Source organism: Gavia stellata, chromosome 3 (assembly GCF_030936135.1).
Source record: "Gavia stellata isolate bGavSte3 chromosome 3, bGavSte3.hap2, whole genome shotgun sequence".
Lineage (NCBI taxonomy): Eukaryota > Metazoa > Chordata > Aves > Gaviiformes > Gaviidae > Gavia > Gavia stellata.
The window spans coordinates 95,246,776-95,271,064 of NC_082596.1; the positions used below are offsets into that span (position 1 = coordinate 95,246,776).

The following is a 24,289-nucleotide window of genomic DNA, read 5'->3' on the forward strand; positions in this document are numbered from 1 at the left end:
TTCCTAGACCTACAGCAGGTCATTTTTTCTGAAGGAGGATTATTATCTCAAGGTATTAATTCCCTTTGATGTTCATCCTGGTATCTCGTGGAGGGCTGACCTACCAGGAGGTCAGAGTATCTCAGTCACCACCGCCAGCGTAACTCGGGCAGTGGGGTGAGCGGACAACCCATTTTCTGCTCATCGGTCCACTCGGATGCCGTGGGATCAGCCTACGCCCCATCAGGCTCGCGCTCAGTAGAGCGGCCGCTGCTAAAACGCACGGCTTATCTCCTTCTCCTGCACTGGTGCAGTACGTCGTGTTTTCTTTGCGCTAGAAGGGGAAGGACATTACAACGGTTGTGCAAGAAATAAACCAAAGAGTAAGCCACGTTTCGGGCCTCAAACCAACAGAATTACACCTATGCTGCATAGGAAATGAATCATCTGAGATCTTTCTATTGCAATTTTTTCCACCAAATATGAAACAATTACTTCTTGCTGGACGCAATGGCTTTGCACTGTACTAAGCCTGAAGGCTCCAGCTACCGCTTCATGTTGAAATACGAAAAGTTATTTTCAGGAAACTGCACCCAGTTTTCGTCTCAACTGCTGAACCGCCCAAGGTGAGGAGCACGCGTGTCTCTGAGCAGTCCTGGAAACGGCTCCACGTAACAGCTACTCCCTCATCCTGACGGCTGCGGGGGGCCGAGCTGCCAGGAGCAAGGTGGAAGCTCTGGAGACACAACTTCCAGGCACCACACTGACAAACAGCCAAGACTCGCACGCAGACGCACAGACAGACCAACCAGCATCTGGGGGGGGAATCCTGACTGCAGGTTTTTGGGGTGGCTGGGTGCAGCAGGACAGTTTCCCTCCCCAGCGAGCATGGCCAGGGCCACCAGCGGGCTTTAGCACCAGCCTGGTCCTACAAACCGATGGCAAAGCTGCCGGCCGTCGCCTACCCCCGTGCCCAAAGATACCGCTTCAGCAAGGCTGCTGCCTCCAGAGCAAAGCTCGGGGGTTTTCAGTTGCAGTTCACATCAGTAATTTCTCACCACAGACATCCTTTGAAAAAAAAAACCAAACAAGACTGTCATAAAACGGGCCTGACGCGGAACTTTCAAACTGATGGCAAGGGGGGGGGGGGCAGGACGCGACGACAGACTGGCCGCGTCAGAGACTTCTTGGTGCAATTTCTTTGTACCACATATACATCTAACAATTACACCCACACAGGTCCACTACTAACGGTACCCACCGAGACCGAAGCCAGCCAAATAAGAACACGATAGTTTCAATTCAGACGGTGCGCGATAGCGTGCCGCCTCTCTGCGTGGCGGCAGAGCTTCCTGCGATGCTTCAGCCCTTCCGGAGACTTTCAGCCTCCTGACTGGTGAGGCTAAAACTGAACTGGACCCAGGGAAATAAATCTTCCCTATCATTTTGAGGTTGGTCCTAAAGAAAAACCATCGCAAAGCAGTCAGTCTCAAAATATCACAGAATCATATATCCTAGAGATTATTTTGTCTTCTGTGTTGAAGGATTATTTTTAAAAGTACTCCTTTAAAAGTCATTAACTTCAAAATAAGATTGCAACTGGATTAGTTCCACTGAGCGGCTTCCACTCTATGTGTGGAAATTAGCACAGCTACTTAAAAAAGACAAACTTTGAAACACTGTCAGTTGTCTGCCAAATTGTCTACTAAACAAAAGAGCCCTGGGAGAGGGGAGGAAGGACATTAAGGGAGCTGGAGAATAGGATAGGATGAACTTCCTTGGAGGAAATTCCAGTAAATGCCATAAAGTATCAGATACAGAGGTTAAAGGCTAAAGTAGCAGTATAGTGGCCATATAGATCAACACAGGAATCGGGAGGAGAGTTACTCCTTACTTACAGAACGTGTAGGATGTAGTCGTAAAACTCTCTAGGAAGATGGAATTAATAAGATTTGATATGTACAAAGTGAAAAGGGAGGAGAAGGAGGAGCACTCGCAAAGCCACGCCAGTGCTATCCCGGTGTAGGTGCACCGCAATGATACAAGACTGGGCTTGCATCACAAAGTTTTCTCGCTAAATCGCCAGCCTAAGCCACAGCATCTCGAGCTTTGTTTTCCTTGGATGCAGGACACCTACAAGACAGGACGGCTTCTGTGGAATTACACCAATGAAGTTTCTGGAGTGCAAGTTTTCTTGTCTGCACAGGTCTGCGGTTCGAGATTTCCCACCCCGGCACCCCAAACCTTCCCGCGCTCCACGCAAAATACCCGTACCGAGTTACACCAGCGCGGTGCCAAGGGACGGCATCGCTTTACCTACCGACAGGCGATTCACAGGGAACCAACTCGCACGTTCTTTCAAAAATTAATGACAAAGAGGAGCCACATGCAAACACTTCAGAAACTACAGCATAGAGCTACAAACTCAAAGGCAGTTAAGTTTTAAATACTCAGGTGCACATGAATGTTAGTGTTGGATATTCACGCCCCCAAAGGAGGAGAATCCTTTCTTAAAAAGGTCAACACCAATCTTGACTCCGTATTTTTAATTCACTGCCTGAGGCGTGATGGTTGTTCCATCTAACTACTCGTTCAACTAATGCAATTAGTTATGAGAAGTCAGATCTAAAGTAGTAAAACCTTTTATTTTGAAGTACTTCCTTAACCGAGTTCTATACAAGTATAAAAACATACAGTCGGATTCCCCCAAAGTAATAAATGTACTTTGAATCCATTCACAGTGATAAAAATATTAGATGGATTCCAAAGGAGATTGTGAAAGTTGACAAAAAACTTACAGTCGGATCCCCCCAAAGTAATAAATGTACTTTGAATCCATTCACAGTGATAAAAATATTAGATGGATTCCAAAGGAGATTGTGAAAGTTGACAAAAAACTTTCAGGAGACAACCAGACCCAGATGAGATGCAACGCTTTGCACTTACCGAGCCAGGCAATGAGAAATAACATAGGGTCCTCAGCATTTACCTTAAGGCAGGACACTTCTGTAAGTTATGTAAACTGGGGGTTTTTTTAGTTTACTTCAAGGAAGTCCCAACCAATTAACCCAGAGAAGTTATATTTGCACCTACAAGTAACTATAATGCCGACTTTGCATGGAGAGATCAATTTATCATTCGCAAGAAGTTAATTAGATACAGTTTTGAAAATGAAATTACTAGTATCGCATAAAAAACCCCAACCCTTAAGTAACCTTGAAGAAGTTAACACAATAACCTCCTCCACATACCAAACCTCAGAGTAACAAAAATAAATAACAAGTGCCCAAGAAACAGGAAACGGTTTACATATCCAAAAGCAACTATTCCTAGAAGCAGTCGGAAAGGAGGCTCCAAATCAGCACAAGTCACAGAAACAGATAAAAGCATGTAAGAAGAGAAAGAGGTAGAGCATCACGGGCAGCAGGAACCTAGAGAGCCCGGGTGTGGCTGACAGCCCCCTTCACCCTGGCTCAGGAGCCGGTACTGCCATCAGAAGGTTTCTTCACAGCACATTTCTTTGACCACAAACTGAATTCGACTTTCACCTAGCCTGGGCTGCTGAACTCTAAGGACCGATGATTTCCTCCCTCCCCACGTCAAGGTAGGCAGCTATTGCATATACTCTTATTTCACCAGCGGGTTTGGCAGCAGACAGCTTACGCGGCTGAAACGGCACAAAGATAGCCATGTTCTTAATGTTTTAAATTCTCTGTAATGTCACAAAGAACAACTAATCCACCGAGCTTTCACTGTGATGCACACCCTCCCTCGGCAGTATTTTATCACTCCATCAGCCACACCAAGGAGCAGAACAACCTGGGAGCGCTGGCAAAATGAAGATAAATTATTTGGTTCAAACGGCAAGATTTACTTATTCCCAGTGACAGAGAGGGAATGAAAACAAAACAAGACAACAAACAAAGGTTCATGAAAAAAGTGAACAAGCCTTGGTAGACTAAATAGTTTTCTTTTTCACATCTAGGTAAATTCTGTCATGGCATGGATGGGGCAATCTAAAAAGCTGATGTGATAGCCTAATTTACAAGACAATATCCAAAACAGATGTGTCATCACAGAGACTAAATTTCTAGGGGAAAAGAAGAGAAAGTTGCTGTTCTTTCTCATATTATGAAGTGTATTCCAAAAAAGTATCCCTTTTGGCTCTGGTGAAGCAGAACATCTCAGGTCATAGAGTCAAGCAAGGACTTGACTCTATGTCCAAATTGACCCACTTCAGACACAATCTGTCCATTCCACTTTGTCTTATTTACTATGTATTCCCTAAATACCTTGAGATGACTTCTCCAGAAAAATGAATACTACCTTTTTGAGTCCCACATTTTGAAATGCAATAAATTCACATTTTCTCTCTAACCCAGCCTTTGATCAAAGAAAAGAATCCGACTTGCTAATTTGACCTCCTACATATCACAGACCACTGCATTTCCCCTAGTTGTTATGTAACTAGTAACATTAAATTATCTTGTAGCCAAGGATCAGAAGACATTGCCGTGCAATTTCAGAATCTCTGTTATGGGAAGGTTAAGCGAGCAAGGAGCTGTCAGGAAGGACCATAACACGGTTGCTCCCACCCACCAGAAAGCAGGCAGATGGACTTGCTAACTTCAAGGCTGTTCAGAGCTGAAATTACACAGCATAACTCTGCAGAGAAATTACAGAGCAAAACATTCATTCTGTCAAAAATTGAATGTATATCTCATGATTATTCCCCCCCCCACATAAAAGGAAAAAAAAGTCTAATTTCCACTTTGAGTTTGCATTGCTTCAGCTTTCAGTAGTAAGTTCTTGATGTGCTCAAATTCAACAATTTAAGAAATCCTTTAACACCAGAATCATCTCACAGAGTGGCTGAGGTGGGAAAGGACCTCTGGAGATCATCTAGTCCACCCCTCACTGCTCAAAGCGGGGGCAACTAGAGCAGGATGCTCAGGGCTGTGTCCAGTTGGGTTTTTAATATCTCCAATGATGGAGACTCCACAACCTGAGAGACCTATTCCAGCGTTTGATCATCCCCCTGTAAAATCTTATGCTTAAATGGGATTTCTTGCCTTTCAATTTGTGCCCATTGCCTTTTGTCCTGTCACTGGCCACCACCGAGAAGAGCCTGGCTCCATCTTCTTCACGCCCTCCCATCAGGTGTTTATACACCTTCTCTCCTCCAGGCTCAACAGCCCCAGCTCTCTCAGCCTCTCCTTGTGTATCAGATGCTCCGAGGCCTTAACCACCTTCATGGCCCTTCACTGGACCTGCTACGTCCGTGTCTCTCTTGTACGGGGGAGCCCAGAACTGGACCCAACACGCCAGATGCATCTCACCGGGGCTGAGCAGAGGGGAAGGATCATCTCCTTTGACCTGCTGGTAATGCAATGCCTAATGCAGCCCAGGAGGACATCGGTGGTCTTCGCCATGAGTGTGTTGCTGACTCACGGTCAACTTGATGTCCACCAGGACCCCCAGGGCTTCTTCTGCAGAGCTACTTTCCAGCAGGTTGGCCCCAGCCCATCCTGGTGCCTGGATTTATTCCTCCCCAGGTGCAGGGCTTCACACTTCCCTTTGCTGAACTCCATGAGGTTCCTGTCAGCCCATTCCTCCTGCCCACCAAGGTCCCTCTGGACGGCAGCGCAACCACCAGCTATATCAACCACCCCCCCCAAATTCTGTATCTTGTACGTCAGTCAAGTCATCCCTTAATATTCATTTCATAAGCAAAATATTGTTTAAGGAAGTTGCGCTGTGGGGCATTTCCTTCAGACCTCGAATAATTTTTGCTGCCCTATTTAACGTCATTTTCCATTTTCAACATTTTCCCTTTACAAGCACTGAATTGTCTATGTTATTTTAAGTATCAGCTGCACCAAAACTGTTCACCGAGGCAAAAGGATCCCCTCTCCCATTCCTTTTTTTGTCCATGCCAGGATGCAAGCCTCAGTGCCATTGCTCCTTGGCGTCGGGCTGGAAGCTGGTGTGTGGTTGCTTGGCCACTACAGGCTTCGCAGAAGTGCCGCTTTCCAGGATACAGGCCCTCTTTCATAAGGCATAGCTCGCGTTCCCTGTTCTCTGGCATACAACTTGGCCTTTGGCTGTATTAAAGACGCAGTGTGTTTGAACGTGCCTACAGAGCAAGTTGTGAGAGTTCCATTATCGCTTACTATTCCGCTAGCAATTACTATCAGTAACAGTTTTTTTGTTTACTTCTGGGACAATGATGAAAGCGCTCCATAGTGCTGGGATTACTGCACATACTCCCTGGAACCAACCAAAAGGACCCTCTTCCTGTCACTTAGCCAATTTTTTTTTTTTTAATCAAAATGCTTTACAAAATTAAACGTCTTTTCTGCCAGCCTCATTCACATGTCGGACAACTACATCTTTGTTATCTTTTAGCTTTTGGTTGGGGGGAGAAAAGGCAGGAAAAGGAGAAGGATGAAGGTGGGAAGAAGATACGGCTGGTAAACGTTTTAGGAAACACCACAAGTACTTTTTGCAGTGCTGTATACAGAAGAACTCCATCCTTATAATTGCACACTACTTAAACTCTGCAGAAAGGGTTATTTCAAGACTAAATCCCAAGTTTTAGGGAAGTTTTACGGCTGCCAGAACAAGACTGGAAGAGCAGAACATTAGCAGAGAGGTAAAAGAGACGACACCTAGGATGAAAGCAGAAACTCAGGTGTCTATTCATGAGCTTGAATTTCTATTCATTACAGCCTAAAGTTCAGGGAAAGCCCATTTGGCTTCTGGCACGGCTGCCTTTCCCCTCTTTCCTGTTCTGCTACCTGCCTTGCTGTATAACCGTGCAGTTATTGGAACCATCCCGTAGGCAATGGACAGCTAAATGGGATTTTCCAGAAGCCTGGAGAAGTCTTCCAGTGGAATCTAGCACTAAAATATCACCAATTAAAGGCTGCACTAAAAATTCCTTTCTTTAAATAGATTTCTTCTCTCCAAAATTATCTACTCAATTCAGGCTCATGGGTTCTTCCACAAATGCACCTTAATCTGTTTAGAAGATACATGACCACAAGATTTAATCATGCCTTCTCACAAAACCCGTAACTTTCTCTCTTACGATCAGTACACCTTGATCCTTTCCATTTTCAAACGCAGTCCCACTTATGAGTCATCATCCCCTCACACACACGCTTTTCAGTCTCTCCTTGTCACCCTTTTCCTCTTGTTTTAGTAAAAGCTGTAGGTAGGGCAAACTAAAATAGCAAGGTTCACAACTGGACATGAGACATCCTCATATTCAGATCAAATGAGCCCTTCCAAAGTACATGGGATCTTTCCACCCAGGCAGATTTATAAAAGCTACATATAATTAGGGACAGGAATAGGATCAAAAATAGCCTGTGTATGATGGCCTTTCACAACGGTATGCGGGGAGGAAGAAGGACAGCCTTATTCTCTTAGCTGCAGAAGGAAGGATAAGACAACTCAGGGCAGCCAAGAGGAAGCCCCACCAGCCCGTAGGCTTCCTAGGTTGCTAAAAAGCCTAGAGTGTGGTAGATTCTCAAGAAAATCCTTATTTTCTACACTAATTGTTTTCCCAACCCTAATTCCGAACTATATCAAACTGTAAAGCCACATGACCCACGAGAACTCAACTACATTACACTGTCTGAGGTTGCGGGTTCTTACCCAAGGTGAAGCAAAGGCACTTTAAAGACAGTCTTGGAAGAAACCTGCTTTGCCAGTCATTGGTTTGTCTTGGAAGTATAAAACTCAAAAAACCCAGAAACCTGTCATCTTGCCTTGACATCCATAACTTCTACCCTTTCAACAGGCGCCTGTTGATGATAGCAGTGAGACTCTTCTTACTCCCGACCTCCCTCCCACGCTTTGCGCTGGCAAGAAGCCCTCACACGCTCTCCGCTAACTTGGAACAAGTTCTGCAGCGTGGCCTTATGCTTTCCACAGCAAACTGGAAATTTTGTGTCCGCTTCAGGTAAATATGTTTTATTGAATTAAATACAAGAAAGTAAATATGGCAGAGTTACAGCATTCCTTATGTAAAAAATTGAATTCCAAAATAAATAGGAATGCTACAGAGCTTTCACATTTTACTGTCCTGCAAATGTTTCAATGCACAACGGTGCTAAAGAAAGTATCGGGAGAAAGATGGAAATTTTGGCAGCTGCTGTGGGGAGAGCTGAGGCTTCTGGCAGCGGGCAATGTGTGGAAGGATTGTGAGATAAACACATCCGACGTTTTTTGCTGAAGTAATCAATAAGGAAATAGTTGTGTTCAAAATCAGGCAACAGATTAAAATGATAACTCTTACTTTGCAGCCCTATTAGTTACAGGCTGTCCCCAGAGTTAGTTACTTAGTACCGCACTAGTTGAGTTTGTACATGGAGGTTTCCTTTACAACCACAACGATATACCTCTTTTTAAGCTGAACCCGAAATTCAGCGTCGTATTTTGGTCACAAGAGCCGAAATCTGCAGCGGCGTGGAATGAGCAGGGCCCCGGGTGCTCTCGCCGCCACGCGGGCTGGCTTCACCTCTCCACTGGAGGGGCGGAAAGGAGACTTTGCTGTGAGCGCAGCCATGAAACTCAACCCTCCTTGATGAACTTTCCGTATGACCAGCATTCATTACCCCTCCTCTGACCAGAAGCCCTAGGAGCCTTCCCACGTCCATAACCCACGCAAGATAAGCCCCTCGGCTGTGGCTGCAGCTATCGGCAGTAAAAGCCATCCCAATTGCTCTCTCCAGAGATTCTGTAACATCTCGCACAAGACCGCGACACCTTTATTTTCATCTGTTAAAACTCAGTCACAGAATCACTAAGGTTGGAAAAGACCCATAAGATCATCAAGTGCAACCATCAACCCAACACCACCATGCCCACTAAGCCACGTCCCGCAGTGCCACGTCCACACGTTTTTTGAGTGCGTTAAATTTTTGAACACGTTTTTAACACGTCACGTTAAAGCCCTGCTCAGAGCGACTGTACCTGTCAAAGCAGCGCAGCCAGTCTTTCCTCAGGAGGTATTTCCTGATGGCGATGATTTCGGAGAAGGCCTCCGGTATTACAAGCTCACTCTACACACATAACTTCTAGGCACAAATTACATTTATATCTTCACCTACTTCAATGCCAGCCGTCAGACTGTAATTAAATGACACGTAGCCTGGGAGCCTTGGTCAGGGACTGGAAGCCGAGCGTAGGAGGCTCGGCACAAACACAGCGCTGAGAAAACACAGATTCTCAGTTTAAGCAACTGTGGATTTCCTCTGCGAATTGAGAACGTTTTCAGCCATGTTTTCCCCTCCGTGTGCACATAAAACCCCTAAACTGCCCCCAAGCCTTTCGGAGCTGGAAGCCAGAGGTGGGGAGAGCATGTGAGTTCCCTCCAGCCCTTGGGCACTGCCGGTAAGGCACCGGCAGCTGTACGCGCTCGGTAACCTAAGCACTAACAGCACAAAAGCTGCCTATTTCTTTACAGAGCCATCTGTTCGGTTTTCATTACGCGCAACTCCACCCGCTTCTAGGAGATGCTAAGGTCGCGCGAGGAGCAAGGCTCTCGGTCTGCTGCCGCACCAAGCCAGGCGTCCCACGTGTGGGGAGACTGCGGGGCATTTGCAGCCGAGGGTGCACCTCGGCACCCCATTGCCAAGGGGGCAGCCCCCGCCGGCCACCTTCGCCCCAGCCGGGCTGAAAACGAGTCGCTCGCCCAGCGTTAGCTTTCCGCTGGAGCGGGTCCCCGGTCTGGCCGAGCACAGGGTGGTAGGAGCCCGGGCACCAACACGGGGACCACGGGCAGCATGACCCCGTTTGTGGTGGCACCAACTTGGATCACCTTAAGCCAACTGTGCAACCACATCCCCAAAGTGTCTCCCAGGATGGTTCCAGGAAATCCCCTCCATCACAAGAAGCGCTCCTTGTAGCACAGAGCCCATCCCAAATTCATCTTTTCCTTCCTACCCCAGCAGGCAATTAAGATTACCCTATGAGAGGATTACATTTCATTTCCAAGAACGTGAAGATAGGAAGCAGGATGATATTTTGGTTTCCAAGACAAACCACCATTCCCATGCTGCTGAACCAAACAGAGCTAAAACATCGGTTTGGGGCACGATGGTGAGGAGCAACAGGAAGACCTTCGTCCCTCGCTCACCCACTGCCGATACCTGTCATGACTGGATTACTTCGTGCTTCAGTCCCTGCATGAAGCTGGTGACCATCCAAAGGAACCTGACATGGTATTTAATCCTCTTCTATATGTTACTGTCTTCAGTTATAGTGAATAGTTTACTAAGCAGCACAACTGTTGAATAATAGCACGTGACTACTGAATTTAATATGCTGAAAGCAAGTCTGGTTATATCTATCCCAAAAGAGCATCTTCAAAGTGTAATGAGGAAGAAACCAGAACCAGTCAGCAATATTACCGCTCTGCTCTCACAGCTGGCGCTGCCTCCATCAGACAGACTGCAGAAAACAGGGAGAGCAAGGCTAATCAAATACTACCACCTTTCTTCCTCTCTGTTATTGCCTCTCCTAAAATTAACCACATTTGTGGTTAAACGCAGGGAGTTAAACTTCCTATAAGCAGTGTCGTTATGGTTCCAGATTTCCACTGTGGTTCAGCCGTATCGCGGCTCTGGAAAGGCGTACTGGCGTGTGCTCAAACGGCCGCCTTCGCCTGTTAAGGTGAAAAAATTCCATATTGCGACTGGAAAAGGTTCTTGCCCAAATCACCTCGCTGGCCTGCCTTCTTAAAGATCTTAATACCGAACTTAAAAATAAAAAATTAAAAAAATATCCCTTTGTTGAAATTGGTAGTCTGGATACAAACGCTTAGTGAAGGGACTGACGCGATTCCACCGTGTCGGGGAGATGCAAGGAGCTAGTTAAACCGGAGGTTCCGAAGCCCAGCTCCTCAGGATCGCCAGCGCAGACCTCATTCCACTGCTCCCGAGGAGGGCTCCTGCTCAGCCCTCACAAGCCCCAAGGCTGTATACGTCCCGTCTTTCTGGCAACTAGAAGCCTTCATCAGTTCTTTTGCAACTTGAAGCTCACGTCACCGAGACCAATAGTCCAATCTCAGCCATAGCCAAGATGCTGGATGCAGGTGGCTGATCCGGTAGCAGGTCTAGCAACTCGTCCCCTCAGAAAGCAAGTCTGAAGAAGCCACAATCTCCACAAATTCACAGGTACTCCAAGCATCTGCTGGTAAATGCAGCTCCTCACATGAAGAGGAGGTCCTAAATTTGTCTTGAAAAAAGAATCAGCGCATTGCAAAGTGGACGGTGACGCATGCTGGGTTTTGGAGCATTTTTCTGAAGAGAAAAATCGTATCAGGACACCACAACCATGTGGTGGTAGTCAAAGCGGACCTAAGAAATTCAAAGTTTCAACTCCGCCTCTGAAAGCAATAGGAAGCTAAGTGAAAGCTGAAGTGCTTCACTCTGTGCAGTTACACACAAGAACAAGGAAGCAACTAGTCGTGGCCCTGATCCATGTTACTATCCAAAAAATTCCAGTCTTACATGCGCAGGGTGCAGATGCACGAACAGATGGACTGCAGAGACACGTGCATAAAGATCTCCCCCATGTAAGCGTGCTGCTGCATCAGGCCTGACCTGCATGCCTGCCTCCATTCAGGCGAATACATCGAAGTTATACGCCACATTTTTGCTCGGAGAAGAGCGGACCGTGTACCTTCCCACACTCTTAATTCAAGATACTCTTAATTGAAGGTTCTAGCTGGTAAGACCATCGCGCCTGCTGCGTGCCAGGGCTCACGCCCCACGGCCCATGCAGTCATGCCACGGCACTCAAACAAGAGGCAGAGCAACAAAGACGACAAAAAGCATCATCTCTGGCATTCAGGGAGAGGCGACATACGTGTAGAAGGTGTCCAGCATTACTTTGCAGCAGAAGGAACGATACATTTCTGTACGATTTGCGCAACATTAACCAAAGGGTCTGGGCTGAAGCTAGACAAAATATCTGACAGTGGTTTTCCAGGAGGAAAGCAAGCCCTCACGGACCACTACAGTGACTGGCAGGCAAGCTGTCCCTAATCTTCCAGGCATGCCACGCTTGCACGACCAGTGAAAAGAGCCAGGGCTGTCCTGGTGGGCAAGTACATTTGCTGGAATCTTGATGCCGTTCCTCTTGTGTCATTGCACTATTATGCAAAGTTCAAGACGCTTAAAACCATTCCAGACATGGGGGCTTTTTCCATTTTAACAAGGCATTGCCATCGAACAAGTCAATAGGCAAGCCAAAGTATCTGATATTTTTAGCTAGATGTACTACAGCAGCTCACAGATGCCTAGAGTTTTCTCCCTGCAAGGTCTTAAGGAGATTCCTCCCTTCTCTGTTGCCAGTTGAGCAGAGTTTGGGGGCTGCTCTTCACACGCTCAGGCAACCGAGCTCTTCAAACGGCTGGGAAAGCCACATTTCTCCACTTCACTTGAAGTACTGGCAACAGCTAGAACGCCTGCCTGGTACAGCTGGTGCTGCTTCCCTCCTTGGAGGGCGTAGGGGAATGTGTTCAAAATGGCATTAAGGCCATTGAAAGAGCGAGAGGGTAGGCAGGAAAACAAAAAACGAGGCAAATCTGCAGGGGAAAACAAAAAGGCTGAAATTCAGATCCTTTCTTCCAAAACACAGAATGATTCAATAACTCCTGATTCACTTTGAGGCAGAAACACCTGATTTTGGCCGTAAAGAAAGAGACCATCTTAGTCTCTGCATTGCAGATGAGAACAACCACATTTTTGCTTGCTGTGACTTATTGCTAAATTGATTATTCTCCACGACTGGGAAAGAAGGAGAGAGGGAGACGGTAGTCACCCTTGTAAAATTCTTTAAGAGGGTGAGAGAATTGAATGCATCGTACTTTTCCTAGCAAACCTCCTTCCTAATTCTGAAGCAAATAAATCACACTAAGGATAGTATCCTGAACATATGGCTTTCTCTGAATAAGGGGAATTTGCCTGCCTACGAGCTGGCTTTTCTTTTCTCTCTCTTTTTTTTTTTGATTAAATACGTCAGTCTCTGGAATTCCTGACACATTCCCCTTCACAGCAAAGTGGGTTTTCACCCCGCTCCCCACTAAAGAAAACGACAAAAAAAGCTTTGTAAGTATTAACTTACTTCTGTCCACAGAAGGCTGTACCTAAGCTTAATATCTAGCCAAGAGCACGCAACCTGTTCACTACTGTTGCATTCACTTCCCACGTATTCCGCAGAAGCATGATGTTACCAAGACGAGAAAAGGGAAGGACCTCGGCGCCCCAAGGCCAGCAACAGCATCCTCAGAGAAGGGGTCACGGGCCAACCACGTTGGAGGTCTCCAAATGACTTTGCACTTTTCTTTACCACCTTTCTCAAACACCTACAAAGCACGCTGCCCCAAGTGCAGCGACCTACAGGATGCGTTTTTATTTCGCCATTTCCTTCTCCGTGCGCAAGACACTTCGTTTTGCACAATCTGGACTGGGAATGCTCCCCGGCCTTTCCGTAGAGCAGCTGAAGACCAATGGGAGGGATGCTGCTGACCTCTAGATCTGGAAGAGCCTTCGGGCAGGACCCTCGCAAGGCTCACGGTTGTTGCGAAGGTCCCGAGAAGGGGGAATACCCCCCGAAGCTCCTCGCTCCCCTGCCCGCAATCCAAGGCGGCAGCTGGTGGCAACGCACAGAAGACTATCACAGAGAAGTCTGCCAACAGGAATGAAAGGGTAGCGAGGATGCCAAAAGGCAACAGTTGGCTTTTTTTTTTTTAAAGTAACAAATAAGCAACAAAAATGTGACTAGCCAGTGAAATCAGAAAGGAAATCGAAGTGACTTTATAGCTAGAAGCGTGAACCAAAGTCATACCAACAGCCACCTGAATTTTTCTCTATCATACGCAGTTTCCCATGTTCATTTATGTCATCTTCGACGTGTCAGCTTTCGAGAGAACAATTCTCAGCTTAGCACGACAGAACAGTAATACCGACGGGCATACAGAACATTAGCATGTTATAAATAAACTGCTAATTTGAGGTGGGAAAAATCATCACAGCAGCTCTTGTGATTAAGAACCAGAGAAAGAAAATGAGCAACTTGCTTATGCTTTCAGGACGTTGTCTTTTACAAAAAGAGCTTTTTCTAACCCCCAGTTCCTGAGGGGGAAAAAAAAAAAAGAATAAACGCAGTGAAATACCCACTGTCAAGACAAAGCAGCCGGTGAAAATGCTATTATAATTTTTAAAGCCCTCCCTGCCCCCACCTCAAGTAGTAAGTTGCTTTTCTACCAGCTCAAGAGGTTTGCGCTTAAAAAGAGTACTACAAGAGTTGTGACGTTTCGGCTTCCTCTCACCCGACTCGCAGTTTTACATAACTCCCAAGAGGCATTTTTAGGCTACAGATACTGCGCAGCCATCAAAAAAACCCAATGAGGTGCAGAACAATTATACAGCAATTTGGATCTGGGTTACTTGGAGCCGCTCGATAAAAGCCTTACCATGAAAAATAAAACTTTATTCTGCTGAGCCGACGGCCAGGATTATTCGTGCTTGCGATAGCCCTGATCACCACCCTCCGTCTGCCCCGCGCGGGGTTCCCTTCCCACCCCGTCTCCGGTCTGCGAGGACAGATAAGACCCCGCCGCGGCACGGCTGCCACCTCGGGTATTATTTCTGTACCACTCCAGCATTGTCGCTCTTTACCAGCGTGCCACTTACTAAGCAATATTATAAAAATTTCTACAAATATCTACGTTCGCCATGAGCGGGGATAATGGCCTCACTGCAATAGCCTTGATAAAAAGCTCCAACAAGACAGCTTTCAGATATCGCCACACAAAAGCCTTCTGTGAGAGCTGTAACCAACATCAATTCCCGCTATGCGAAGACATTAGACAAAGTGTGAACTAGCTTACTGTACGGGGACAAAAAACTGACTGTCAATGTGTGGGACCAACGCTGTCTAAAAACACGACGCTGGCAAGGCAAAATAACACCAGCATATATACATGGTAATTGCCATTTAATTCCAGAGTTCGCAGCACAAGAAAGCAAGTACTGAAGGCACTATTAAGTTACTAGCACCACTCAAGACATTGTAATTCCATATAATTCCATTTCTAGCGTCTCTGGTTGGAAAAATGACCTTAAAACCAGCAGACGTCAAAAAAGCCCAAGCAGAGGGTGAAGGAGAACCCAGTTTCCATTACAGAAGCAGTCAGAGAACGCAGCAAACCCTTCAGACCTGCTCCTTAAAGCATGTCTTTTCCAGCACACCGTAGACAACCCGATACCCGGGAACCGCCATTCCATGTATGGTACAAGATGAGACCCTTTCTGCACATCATTTTATATTTTTACATACTTATCTGCTTACACTGTGGTGTGAAGCACCCAAAAAGCCAGAAGCCTACTGTCAACATCAACGGACCGCACCAATATGAATGCCGGGCCAAGAGGTTACTTTTTTGACTTCCAGACCTGAAGTTTGCCAGATGACACCTCTTAAATGGGAGTCTAGGTAGGAGGGACGCAAGTCTACGCGCCAGTTTGCTGCTGAACAACAGGCAAGGCAAATTTGAAAGCTAAGTTTTATAGAGAGCATAGTACACTCGCTCTACGGAGAAGTGTTTCACTAAAATTACATCTGTACTTTGAAATGTGTAAAAAAATCATGAAATCCTACAGTGCAGATTCAGTGACTTGCAGAAAAAAAGTTCTATCTGTTACTGCACTACAATTTTAGTATGATTTTGTAACTAGCGGGTAGAACCAAAATTAAGAGAAAGTCATATTTAGAAAGAACTAGTACAGTGGGTCAATAAGCCTGACACGATATACAAGAACTCGACTCTTGCACTGCATGGTGACAGCCACCATTGAGCCCTAAACCAGAGACTTTTAATGTCACCTTCATTAACACGGAAGGAAGTTTGCCAATGAGTTTCTTCCCCCACCCCGCTTTCTAGCAGAAAGTTATGCAATGTGCAACAACCTTTGAACCAACAGCTGTACAACAACCAAAAAAAACCCGAAACAAAACCAGAACAGCATTGTAAAGAGGAGAAAGTCTTTGGCACAAAACCCGAAAGCTGCAGGGCATGCACGTGCAGTGGCAACAGAGCTAGAGCGTTAAGTCTTCACACTACAACAGGTCAACAACCGTTCACGTTCATAAGTAGGACAGGAGAGACCCAACACATGCCATTAACCTGAGGCAAGTTCCGTTTGCAAACAACGACCAACACATTTGTGGTGTATTCACGTATGTCTAAACGGAAGGCTAAAACGCATGAAGTAGAATGCTCCTACCCCATAGCAGAGGCCATTTTCAGCACGCTCCGGTGTCATCAACGTCTAGTCAAACTCTTGTCTTCTCCCTGTACAGGGCTTGCAGACAGAAATATTTACCACAGCTCACGATGAGCCCACAAGGCGTTTGGAACGCTACGGGATCCAGCAAATAGCAGCACCATCCAAGCAGACAGCATCGTACTTCAGGAGACACCCATGCCAGGGATAGCACTTCCAAGTGTGGTTTTGGACCAACTTACTTGAGGAAAACAGAAGTGAAATAGTTCCCTTTTAAAGATGTGATAAATTGGGCAATTCTGCCAAGTCTGTCTTCAAACAGAAGACAGAACTGGAATTGAAACAGAGTCCAAATCCTTCTTCGGCAGCACCCCAAGCACTGCAACAGCCCCGTCCTGGAGGCACAGGCAGCCTCGCTGCCCCGGACACGTGGAGGGAGTTTCTCCCCTCCGCAGCAGCGAACACCATTCTGCTCTCGAAAAATAACGCAGGAAGTGATTATCTCGAAAAACAATGCAGGAAGTGATTAGCTCTGCCAGCCAAAACAAAAGCCTGAAGTCCAACTTAGTCATTTGCAAGGAGGAGAGTTGCCACCATACATACACGCTCAATGCCGCCAGCTGTAAGCGAGATTTTTTGCAGAAACGGTAAAACCCAGGGATTTAGTTACACTAAGAAGAGCTTTCCATCTGCTGAAGCCTGCTCTGGGCACGGCTGGATCTACGTTACCGCCGTTGGTGCAAGAAGCCCGGCTGAACCGAAGTCAAGGTCTCCAAGCCATCCTTAGCGGGCAGCTCCTCCACGAGCCAGGATTAAAGCCTGAGCCGCCCTCTCGCCCCTCCGCACTGGCACCGACCCCGCCACCAGAGCCACGGCCATCAGCCCAGCACGCACCTTCGGAAGCGAAGCCGGAAGGTGGGAAAGGTGTCACACTTGACGTCACAACGAAAAGCTCACATCTTTTATTTCTCACCCCAGTCCCCTCTCGACACTCCGGACAGGAGGGGTGGGCTGAACTCCCCTCCCGCAGCCACGCCAGACCTACGGGCCCCGCACGGGAGGGGGGGGTCCCAAGAGGAACGGCGCTACTTCATTTGCCTTTGTGCAACCCAGGCTTTGTAAGGAGCCCTTCCCAAGTCGTCGGGCACCCTCGGCCCCTCCGCTCCACACCTCCTGCTTCCCACCCAGGGCCAGGTTGAGACCTTGTGAAAGAAGCTGGCTCTGAGAGGGTCTGCGGCTGCTGCTCGGCCTGCAAAGTGGGTCCGCCACGTTCTTCAAAACATCTTTTGAAGCCACCGATCCCCAAAAGCTCGGCAAGTAAAAACTCACAACTAATAGACATGTTTGTTTTCAAGAAGCCTGTGATTCTTTTATAAAAGGACACTTCTATTTTAATACTAATGGCTTTCATTTCAGGAGAAATTAAATGGTCTATCGCTCTTCAGCTTGGAGAAGACAACCGAGGACAGAAGATAATGTGTCAAAAACCATGCTGAGAAACATATGAGGAAATCATTTCCGCTACCGCAGTATCTAGGATCACCCAATGACACTATAGGCAGCAAGTTCAAAAAGGCAAAAAAAAGGCAGAAACAAAATTATTTTTTCTTCCATACAAGATAACTTGTTGCTACGCAAGGTCAGAGCCACAACTAGATTCAAAGACGGATTAGACAAAAATCACAGGCCGTTGGTAGCTGTAAAACTCCTTGTAACCCCTGACCAAGGAAGCGCTCTCTTGAAGCAAGTGGAAGGGCTGTCCTGCGCAAGCCCTCTTCTCGTGTTCCTTCCTCAAACGTTTGCCAGTCATAGTCAGAGAAGTAGTAGGAGAACCTTTCATCTTGCAAAATACAGAGGTTCCTAAGTTTAAAGATATTTTTCTTTTAAATGCTTGCACATACTCACAAATGAGCAGACTGTAAAAATCAATAGAGCAGCACCAACGTACCTGGGATAAAATGTGGGGAAAGCAAATGCCTTTAATTGCTCGATCAGCTGAAGCAGCCTCTACAGAAGAATAAACTGTCCCTAACGTGACCCATATCCAGCCTTTGGCAAGCAGGCCGGTGGCACAAGGCAGGTACCTTCATGGTGAGAACAGGCAAGACTAACGTCTGAAAATGGAGGCTCGGTGAGCCGATTCCACACCTCAACACCACTGCAGGGGAAAGCTCCCATCTCCTTCCTTCATCTCACTCATCCCATCTTGGGCCTCGGACGCCCAACACCTGCCTGACCCAACTGCTCATCAGACCCAACTGCTCATCAGACCCAACTATTTTACCTTGTTACAGCAGCGGAAAACCAACCCACCGGCACAGCTGGATGCTCCCGAAGCGCAGAGGTGGGGCAGAGCACCGCCAGGCCAGGGGTAGGGTGAAGGAGGTGCTACAGAGGAGACGGTGAGGGAGAAGCAAGCCTACTCCTTCCAGCAACAGCAAAGCCTTTGAGTGGCTCAGCTGCTCATGGAAAGCTGCCAGAAGCCCTTATCATCGTGGGGAAAGAAACCTATCGAACGTCAGTAGCTCTGGTGCAGACGGAGCCACGCCAGCACAGCTGGACTCTGCGCGAGGACAGCAAAGCCACCCCCAGCAAGCTACGGGCTACTCCCGTACGTTTTTATTAGGGTGCCTGCTTTCCGCTAGATGCTTGTTGGCACGGTTAGGGCAATCCGGATTTACACCTCCTCGAACTCTCCTCAGACAGCTGTGCCAAAGGACATGTGCTACCACCTCCTTGGGCTCAGCAGCGGTCTGTCGCTGGAAGAGGTGGGCTTAAACCAAAGAAACTCCCTTAAACGCTCTTCAAAAAGCAAAGACCCCAGACGCACGCTAGCATTCACTCCCATTAACGCAAACTATGAGGCAAAGAAATACGAAGACAGCTCCGAATATGAAAACGCCTATGTCTTCTCCACAGACAAAACTCTATTGCTGCAAAATAAAGAAAAGCTTCTAACTACCCACTTCTTTTATGCGACTTACAGGTTCTTCTCCCACACCTTAAACCCTTGCTCAGTATTTGTGTCCTGTTTGGCCTGCTCCTTTACCTAACACCTAGGAGAAAGACTGGGCCTTACCCCATTTTTCCCCCCCCCTTCCAGCTGCGCCTTGCTGAGAAGGAGGGAGGAAGAGGTGCTTTCTAAACTACCAGAAAAATGAGAGAGGTGCTAAGCATTCAGTTTGGCAATGGAAATCCTCCCACCCCCTTCTGAAGTATGCCGAACCGGCCTCTCCGCAGCTCATGTCATCTAAAGGCCACAGGAGTTCTCTAAAGATATTCTTGTTAAGAGGATTTAGCCCCTTTTAAAAAGGACTTAACATGTGGGTGGTGTCTCCATTTAAGCATTTTCTCATGGCTAAGAAAATGGCCCTCTTCTTAAAGGCTTATCTTTATAACCCAAAGACAGTAAGAAATTCTCCACTGTTTGAATTAGAAACATTTTGAGCAGCTTGTTCTTACAGCAGCCCCCTTTTGAAGTACTGGGATTTGCAAAGGGTAGTGACTTTCTCACACCAAGCGAGAAGCCAACACCAGCGAGAATGCTTTCGGGGTACCCCGCCAACCACTAATTTCTCCCACGTTTTCATGAGCCGAGATGATTCGCAAGCTCGCTGCCACCAAAACGGCACAGTGTCACCACCCCTGTGCCTTCTCCCCGGCCACCGCCTTCCCTTGGTGGTCCCTAGGACTTACCGGGCCTTCCATTAGCTGGTTCAACCTGCCTGCCTGGCGGAAAACCTTTATTTACTTTGGTCAGGGTTCATTTTCCATCCTGGGAAGCCTGAGCTTCCAGGAGGGAAGAAGGGAAGCGGCACCAGCCCACCGGAGAAGACACGGGACCACCCGTCCCTTGCAGCGGCACTGACCCCATCTCCGGAGGCTCAGGCTTTCCCCAGGAGCGCATGCTGATGGTTGCTTTGGCAAGGGTTAATTCTTCATTACCGCGGGCGCTTAAGCCATGGCAGGGGTTCGGATCTGCCCGCTAAGGCTTTCTATTAACTCCAGAGGAATGGTGAAAGAGCTCCTCAAGTTGACAGGGCGGGCAGCCCGGGTCACAGCCTCCCGGAGCTCACGCGAGCCCTGTTAGCAGCCCGCAGCCGCAGGAGCCGTCGCGACAGGGCGAGGAAGGGGTTTTGGCCAGTATCGAGAGACCTGCTCAGGAGACGGAGGAGTGCGCAAACTCCCATCTCTCCGGGGTTCGAGCTGCCTCTTGTTCCGGACTAGGCCACCTTCCAAGGCTTTTCCAGCACGGTTACGCTGACACAACCCTAGATAAAGTAACCAACGAATTCCCGGGGGGAAGCAGCTTTCTTCGGCAAAAGAAACTTTTTCATTTGCTGGTATAGTCAAACACCTCCCTGAACAGCCTGAACTATACTGCTTCTACTGACTCTTTTCCAGTCATACCATCGTTTATATTTGGAAGCGATGGGTGGCTTGCCAGGGCAGTTACATCTGCAAAGATAGAGTATTTTCATAACCCTAACCAGTGCAGGTGTGCCGGCCAAATTTTAGACTTATCCCTGCAGTCTTTTGCATAGCAGGGCCTTGTTTTCAGCTGGGGGTGTCTCGGTCTCCATGCACTACTTGCAACTCAACTAATCAAGCGCTAAATTTGTATCGGTGCTGCTCGCCGGAGCTCACTGCCTCAACTAGCCAGCATTTTCTCGCCCCTCTTACCAGTCTCCGATACCAGTTTCGCAAAACAGCTCAGCTGGGAGCCAACTGGGAAAACACCCTCACCTCCCAGTCCCCGAAAATCCTCCGCGAGTTTTGGGGAAAACGAGGCGGGAGCCGGAGAACCGCGAAAAGGGCTGGATCGTCTCCCCGCCAAGCGGTTTGCGGAGCAGAAAGACAAGGCAGAGCACCGGGCCTGACATCCCGAAAGCCGGGCCTGCAGCAAACCGGCGCGGCTCCAAGAGGGGCACGCACGTGAGGACGGCCGTCAGGGCAGAGCGGGATGCGCAGCCCCTTCCCTGGCACATGCCACGGATGGCTTATCGCCCTGGGAGGGTGCCCGCCCAAGCCGATAGATACCGTCGGCCTGACCGCTCTCTTCCTCCCCCATCCCACCTCTCTCCCCAAAGTAAACGTGGGGGCTGAGAGTGTACAACAAACCCACAACTTGCGTGGGGACTTTTTTTGCAGGCGGAGACTAAATTGCCTTCCTGCTTCCAAACCTTTAGGGGGGAAGAAGCCTTCCTAGAGTTCCATGGCCGGGGGTTTTTCCCCATTAGAGAGGTGAACACTATACCAAGAAAAAAAAAAAACGCACTAAATTCATATTTAATGGTCTTGTAGCACCCATTAAGGAGAAATTTTAGGAGTCCCCTATTACACCGACATCCCTCCCACCTGTACGATGATTCTCCCAGAATCATCCCGTTAGGTACGCTCCTCTTTGTATCCGCTTCCCACCACCTTCTAGGAGGCAAACCTTCGCATAGGGACAACCAAATATTTACAAAGCAGCTTGAACCAGCCTGCTTGACACCGATCGCCGTTAGGATATGCTGAAGACCAGGGGCACTGAAAAATCTCTTTTACAGTGAAGAGGCTTATTTAGGGGTGGGGGGTGGGGGAAGCTTTGGATGGGATTTAACCAGCCTTGAAACTTCCACACCTGCAAAAACCCCACGTGAAAAGCAGCTCCTGCCATCCCCACTGTCTCCCAGCTGCTCCCGAGCTCTTGCAAAACTTAGTTCAGGATTAACAGCAGCATCCCTTACCTGGGCCAGCCCCGGCTGGATGCGGGGTGGGGGGGGGGGGGGCGGTTAAAACCCCTTTTGCCCGTGCAGGGGTGCGCCGGGGCGGGGGGGGGAAGCGGTGGGGGTTTAAGCCATCCCACGCCACCGGGGGGGGGGGGGGGGGGGGGTCGTGGAAGCCGGCGGGGCTCACCGGAGGTGAGCCCCGCCGGCTTCCACGACCCCCCCCCCCCCCCCCCCGGACAGGGATGCCCCGCGCCCTCCCCCGCTCCCCCACTCGGTGGAGCCCACGAGGGCCAAACACGCACCCGAAAACAGCGAGGACAAAGAAAAACCCACGGGGGGGGGGGGGGGGGGGGGGCAAGGATATTTTGGGGGGGCAGGCGGAAATGTTAAGGGGGGTGGATATTTTAAAGGCGGGAGGGAGGGGGGTGTCGGTGCGCGCCAGCACCCCGCGAGTCACTGACCTGCTGCAGGGGCATTTCCGAGAGCGGCGGGGGCCGGGGGCGACCGGCCGGCGGTCGGGCTGTCCCAGGCCAGAGGGAGGAGGAGGAGGAGGAGGAGGAGGAGGAAGCGGCGTCCCCCTCCCCGCCCGCCCCGGCTCCCAGTCACAGCCGCGGCCTCCGCGCACGTGTGCCAGACGTCACCGGCGGCTCCGGGGGTGAAGCGGAGACACCGGCGGGGCACGGCCCGGCCCGGCCCCCCGCCCCGGGGGGGAGCGGGGCCCTTCCCCGCCGCCGGCTGCTCGCTCTTTGCGTCCGTGCGGCGGGACGTGGCGGGGGATTTTCCACCCCCCCCCGTGGTTTTGGGTTTTTTTTTTTTTTTCCTTTTTTTTTTTTTTTCCTTTTAAATAAGACCCGGCAGCGGGGGGTGGGAAGGAGGCAGGAAAGTTTATTGCAACAAAGCGCTGCCTCCGCCTTTCCTGCCCGTCCCCCCCCCCCCCGCCCGCCCCCGGACGGCGGCGGGGAGAGGGCCTGCCTGGCGCTGACCCCCCACCGTCCCCTTCACCCTCCCGCGGGGACGGGGGAAAAAAAAAATTACCGGGGGGCGGCCTCCGCCTCCGCCGAGAGCGGGCTGCAGCAGCGCCGTCCTGCCGGCGGGTCCGTGGGGGGTGCAGTACAGCGAGCTGCCAGCGGGCTGGCCCCCATCCGCCGCCGGGGCAAAGGCACCGGGAGCCTGGGAAGCGGCGGCGGCGGCGACAACACAGGGCGCCCCCGCCGCCGCGCCGGTGCTGCGGATCTGGATGAAGGTGCCGGCGGCAAAGCGGGCCGGGAAGCCGGCGGGGGCTGCTCTGGAGTCCGTGGACGGCGCGGGCGGCGGCGCTGCCGGGGCCGGCGGCTGGAGTCCCCTTCTCATCCTTCCCTCCGGGTCTGTCCCCGCAGCCGCGTCTCCTCCTCCTCCTCCCCCCGTCCCTCCCCCCCCGGCCTTCCCAGCTCCTTTCCTCCTCGATGCCGAGGCCCCGCGCAAAATACTGGGGGCTGCGGGTGCCGGGGGGGCCCCGGCTGCAGGATGCGGGGCGCCGGGGGGGGACGGAGGCGGCGGGGCGGGCAGATGCGGCGGATGGAGCGGGGCCGCTCCCGCTGTGTGGGGCCGGCTGGAAAATGGCTCCAGGAAGCGGCGGCTGCTGACAATGAATGAAGGGAAAGGAGACGGGTTACGCGCCAAGGGCCTCCCGCGAAACTCGGATTTCCCGCCCTCTTTTCAAACCAAATTTGCATGGCCCCGCCCCCGGGGCGCGCCCCGCCCGCCTCGCCGCCTCATTGGCCCCCGCCGCCCTGCCCGCCGTCCAACGGGGCGCCGCCTCCCCGCCCCTCTCCCTTCCCACTGGCCCGGCGCGGCCGTCATTTGCATGCCGCCCGCCGATTGGCTGCGGGGGCGAGGCTGGGGGATTCCCCCTCCGAGGAGCCGGGATCCCGGTTCGCCGGCTCCCTGACAGTGACAGCTGCGGCGGCGCCTGCCGCAACGTGCCCGCCGGAGGGGCCACCCCGGCCCCGCCCCGCCCCGCCCCTCGGCGCGGCCGGCCAGGGCCCGCCGCCTGCCCGCGGGCCGGCCCGGGGCGGGGGGTGCCGGTTTGCAGCCCCGGGAAGGCGCCCGCCCGCCCGCCCGCCCGGCCTGAGGAAGCCGCGCCGCCGCCGCCGCTCCGGAGGGGCTGGGAGGTGCGTGCGGCGCGCGGCTGGCCGCCCCGTTCCGCCGGGCCGGGTTCCCGCCGGCCCCGCTGCCGCTCGGAAGGGGTCACCCCGGTTCTCGGCCTGGCTTGCCCGGAAAGGCGGCGGCTTGCGCAGGTGGAGGTTTCAG

The 24,289-nt window shown here is 50.3% G+C and overlaps 1 protein-coding gene across 1 annotated transcript in view; it reads right to left on the reverse strand.

Moving 5' to 3' along the window:
• Positions 1-23,350, reverse strand: part of E2F3 (E2F transcription factor 3) — a 42,578-nt gene extending 19,228 nt beyond the window's left edge. Inside the window, exon 1 of the mRNA XM_059815479.1 lies at positions 23,036-23,350. Coding sequence (XP_059671462.1) covers positions 23,036-23,350 — 315 coding nt within the window. The remainder of the gene's footprint in view (positions 1-23,035) is intronic.
• Positions 23,351-24,289: the final 939 nt, after the last annotated feature.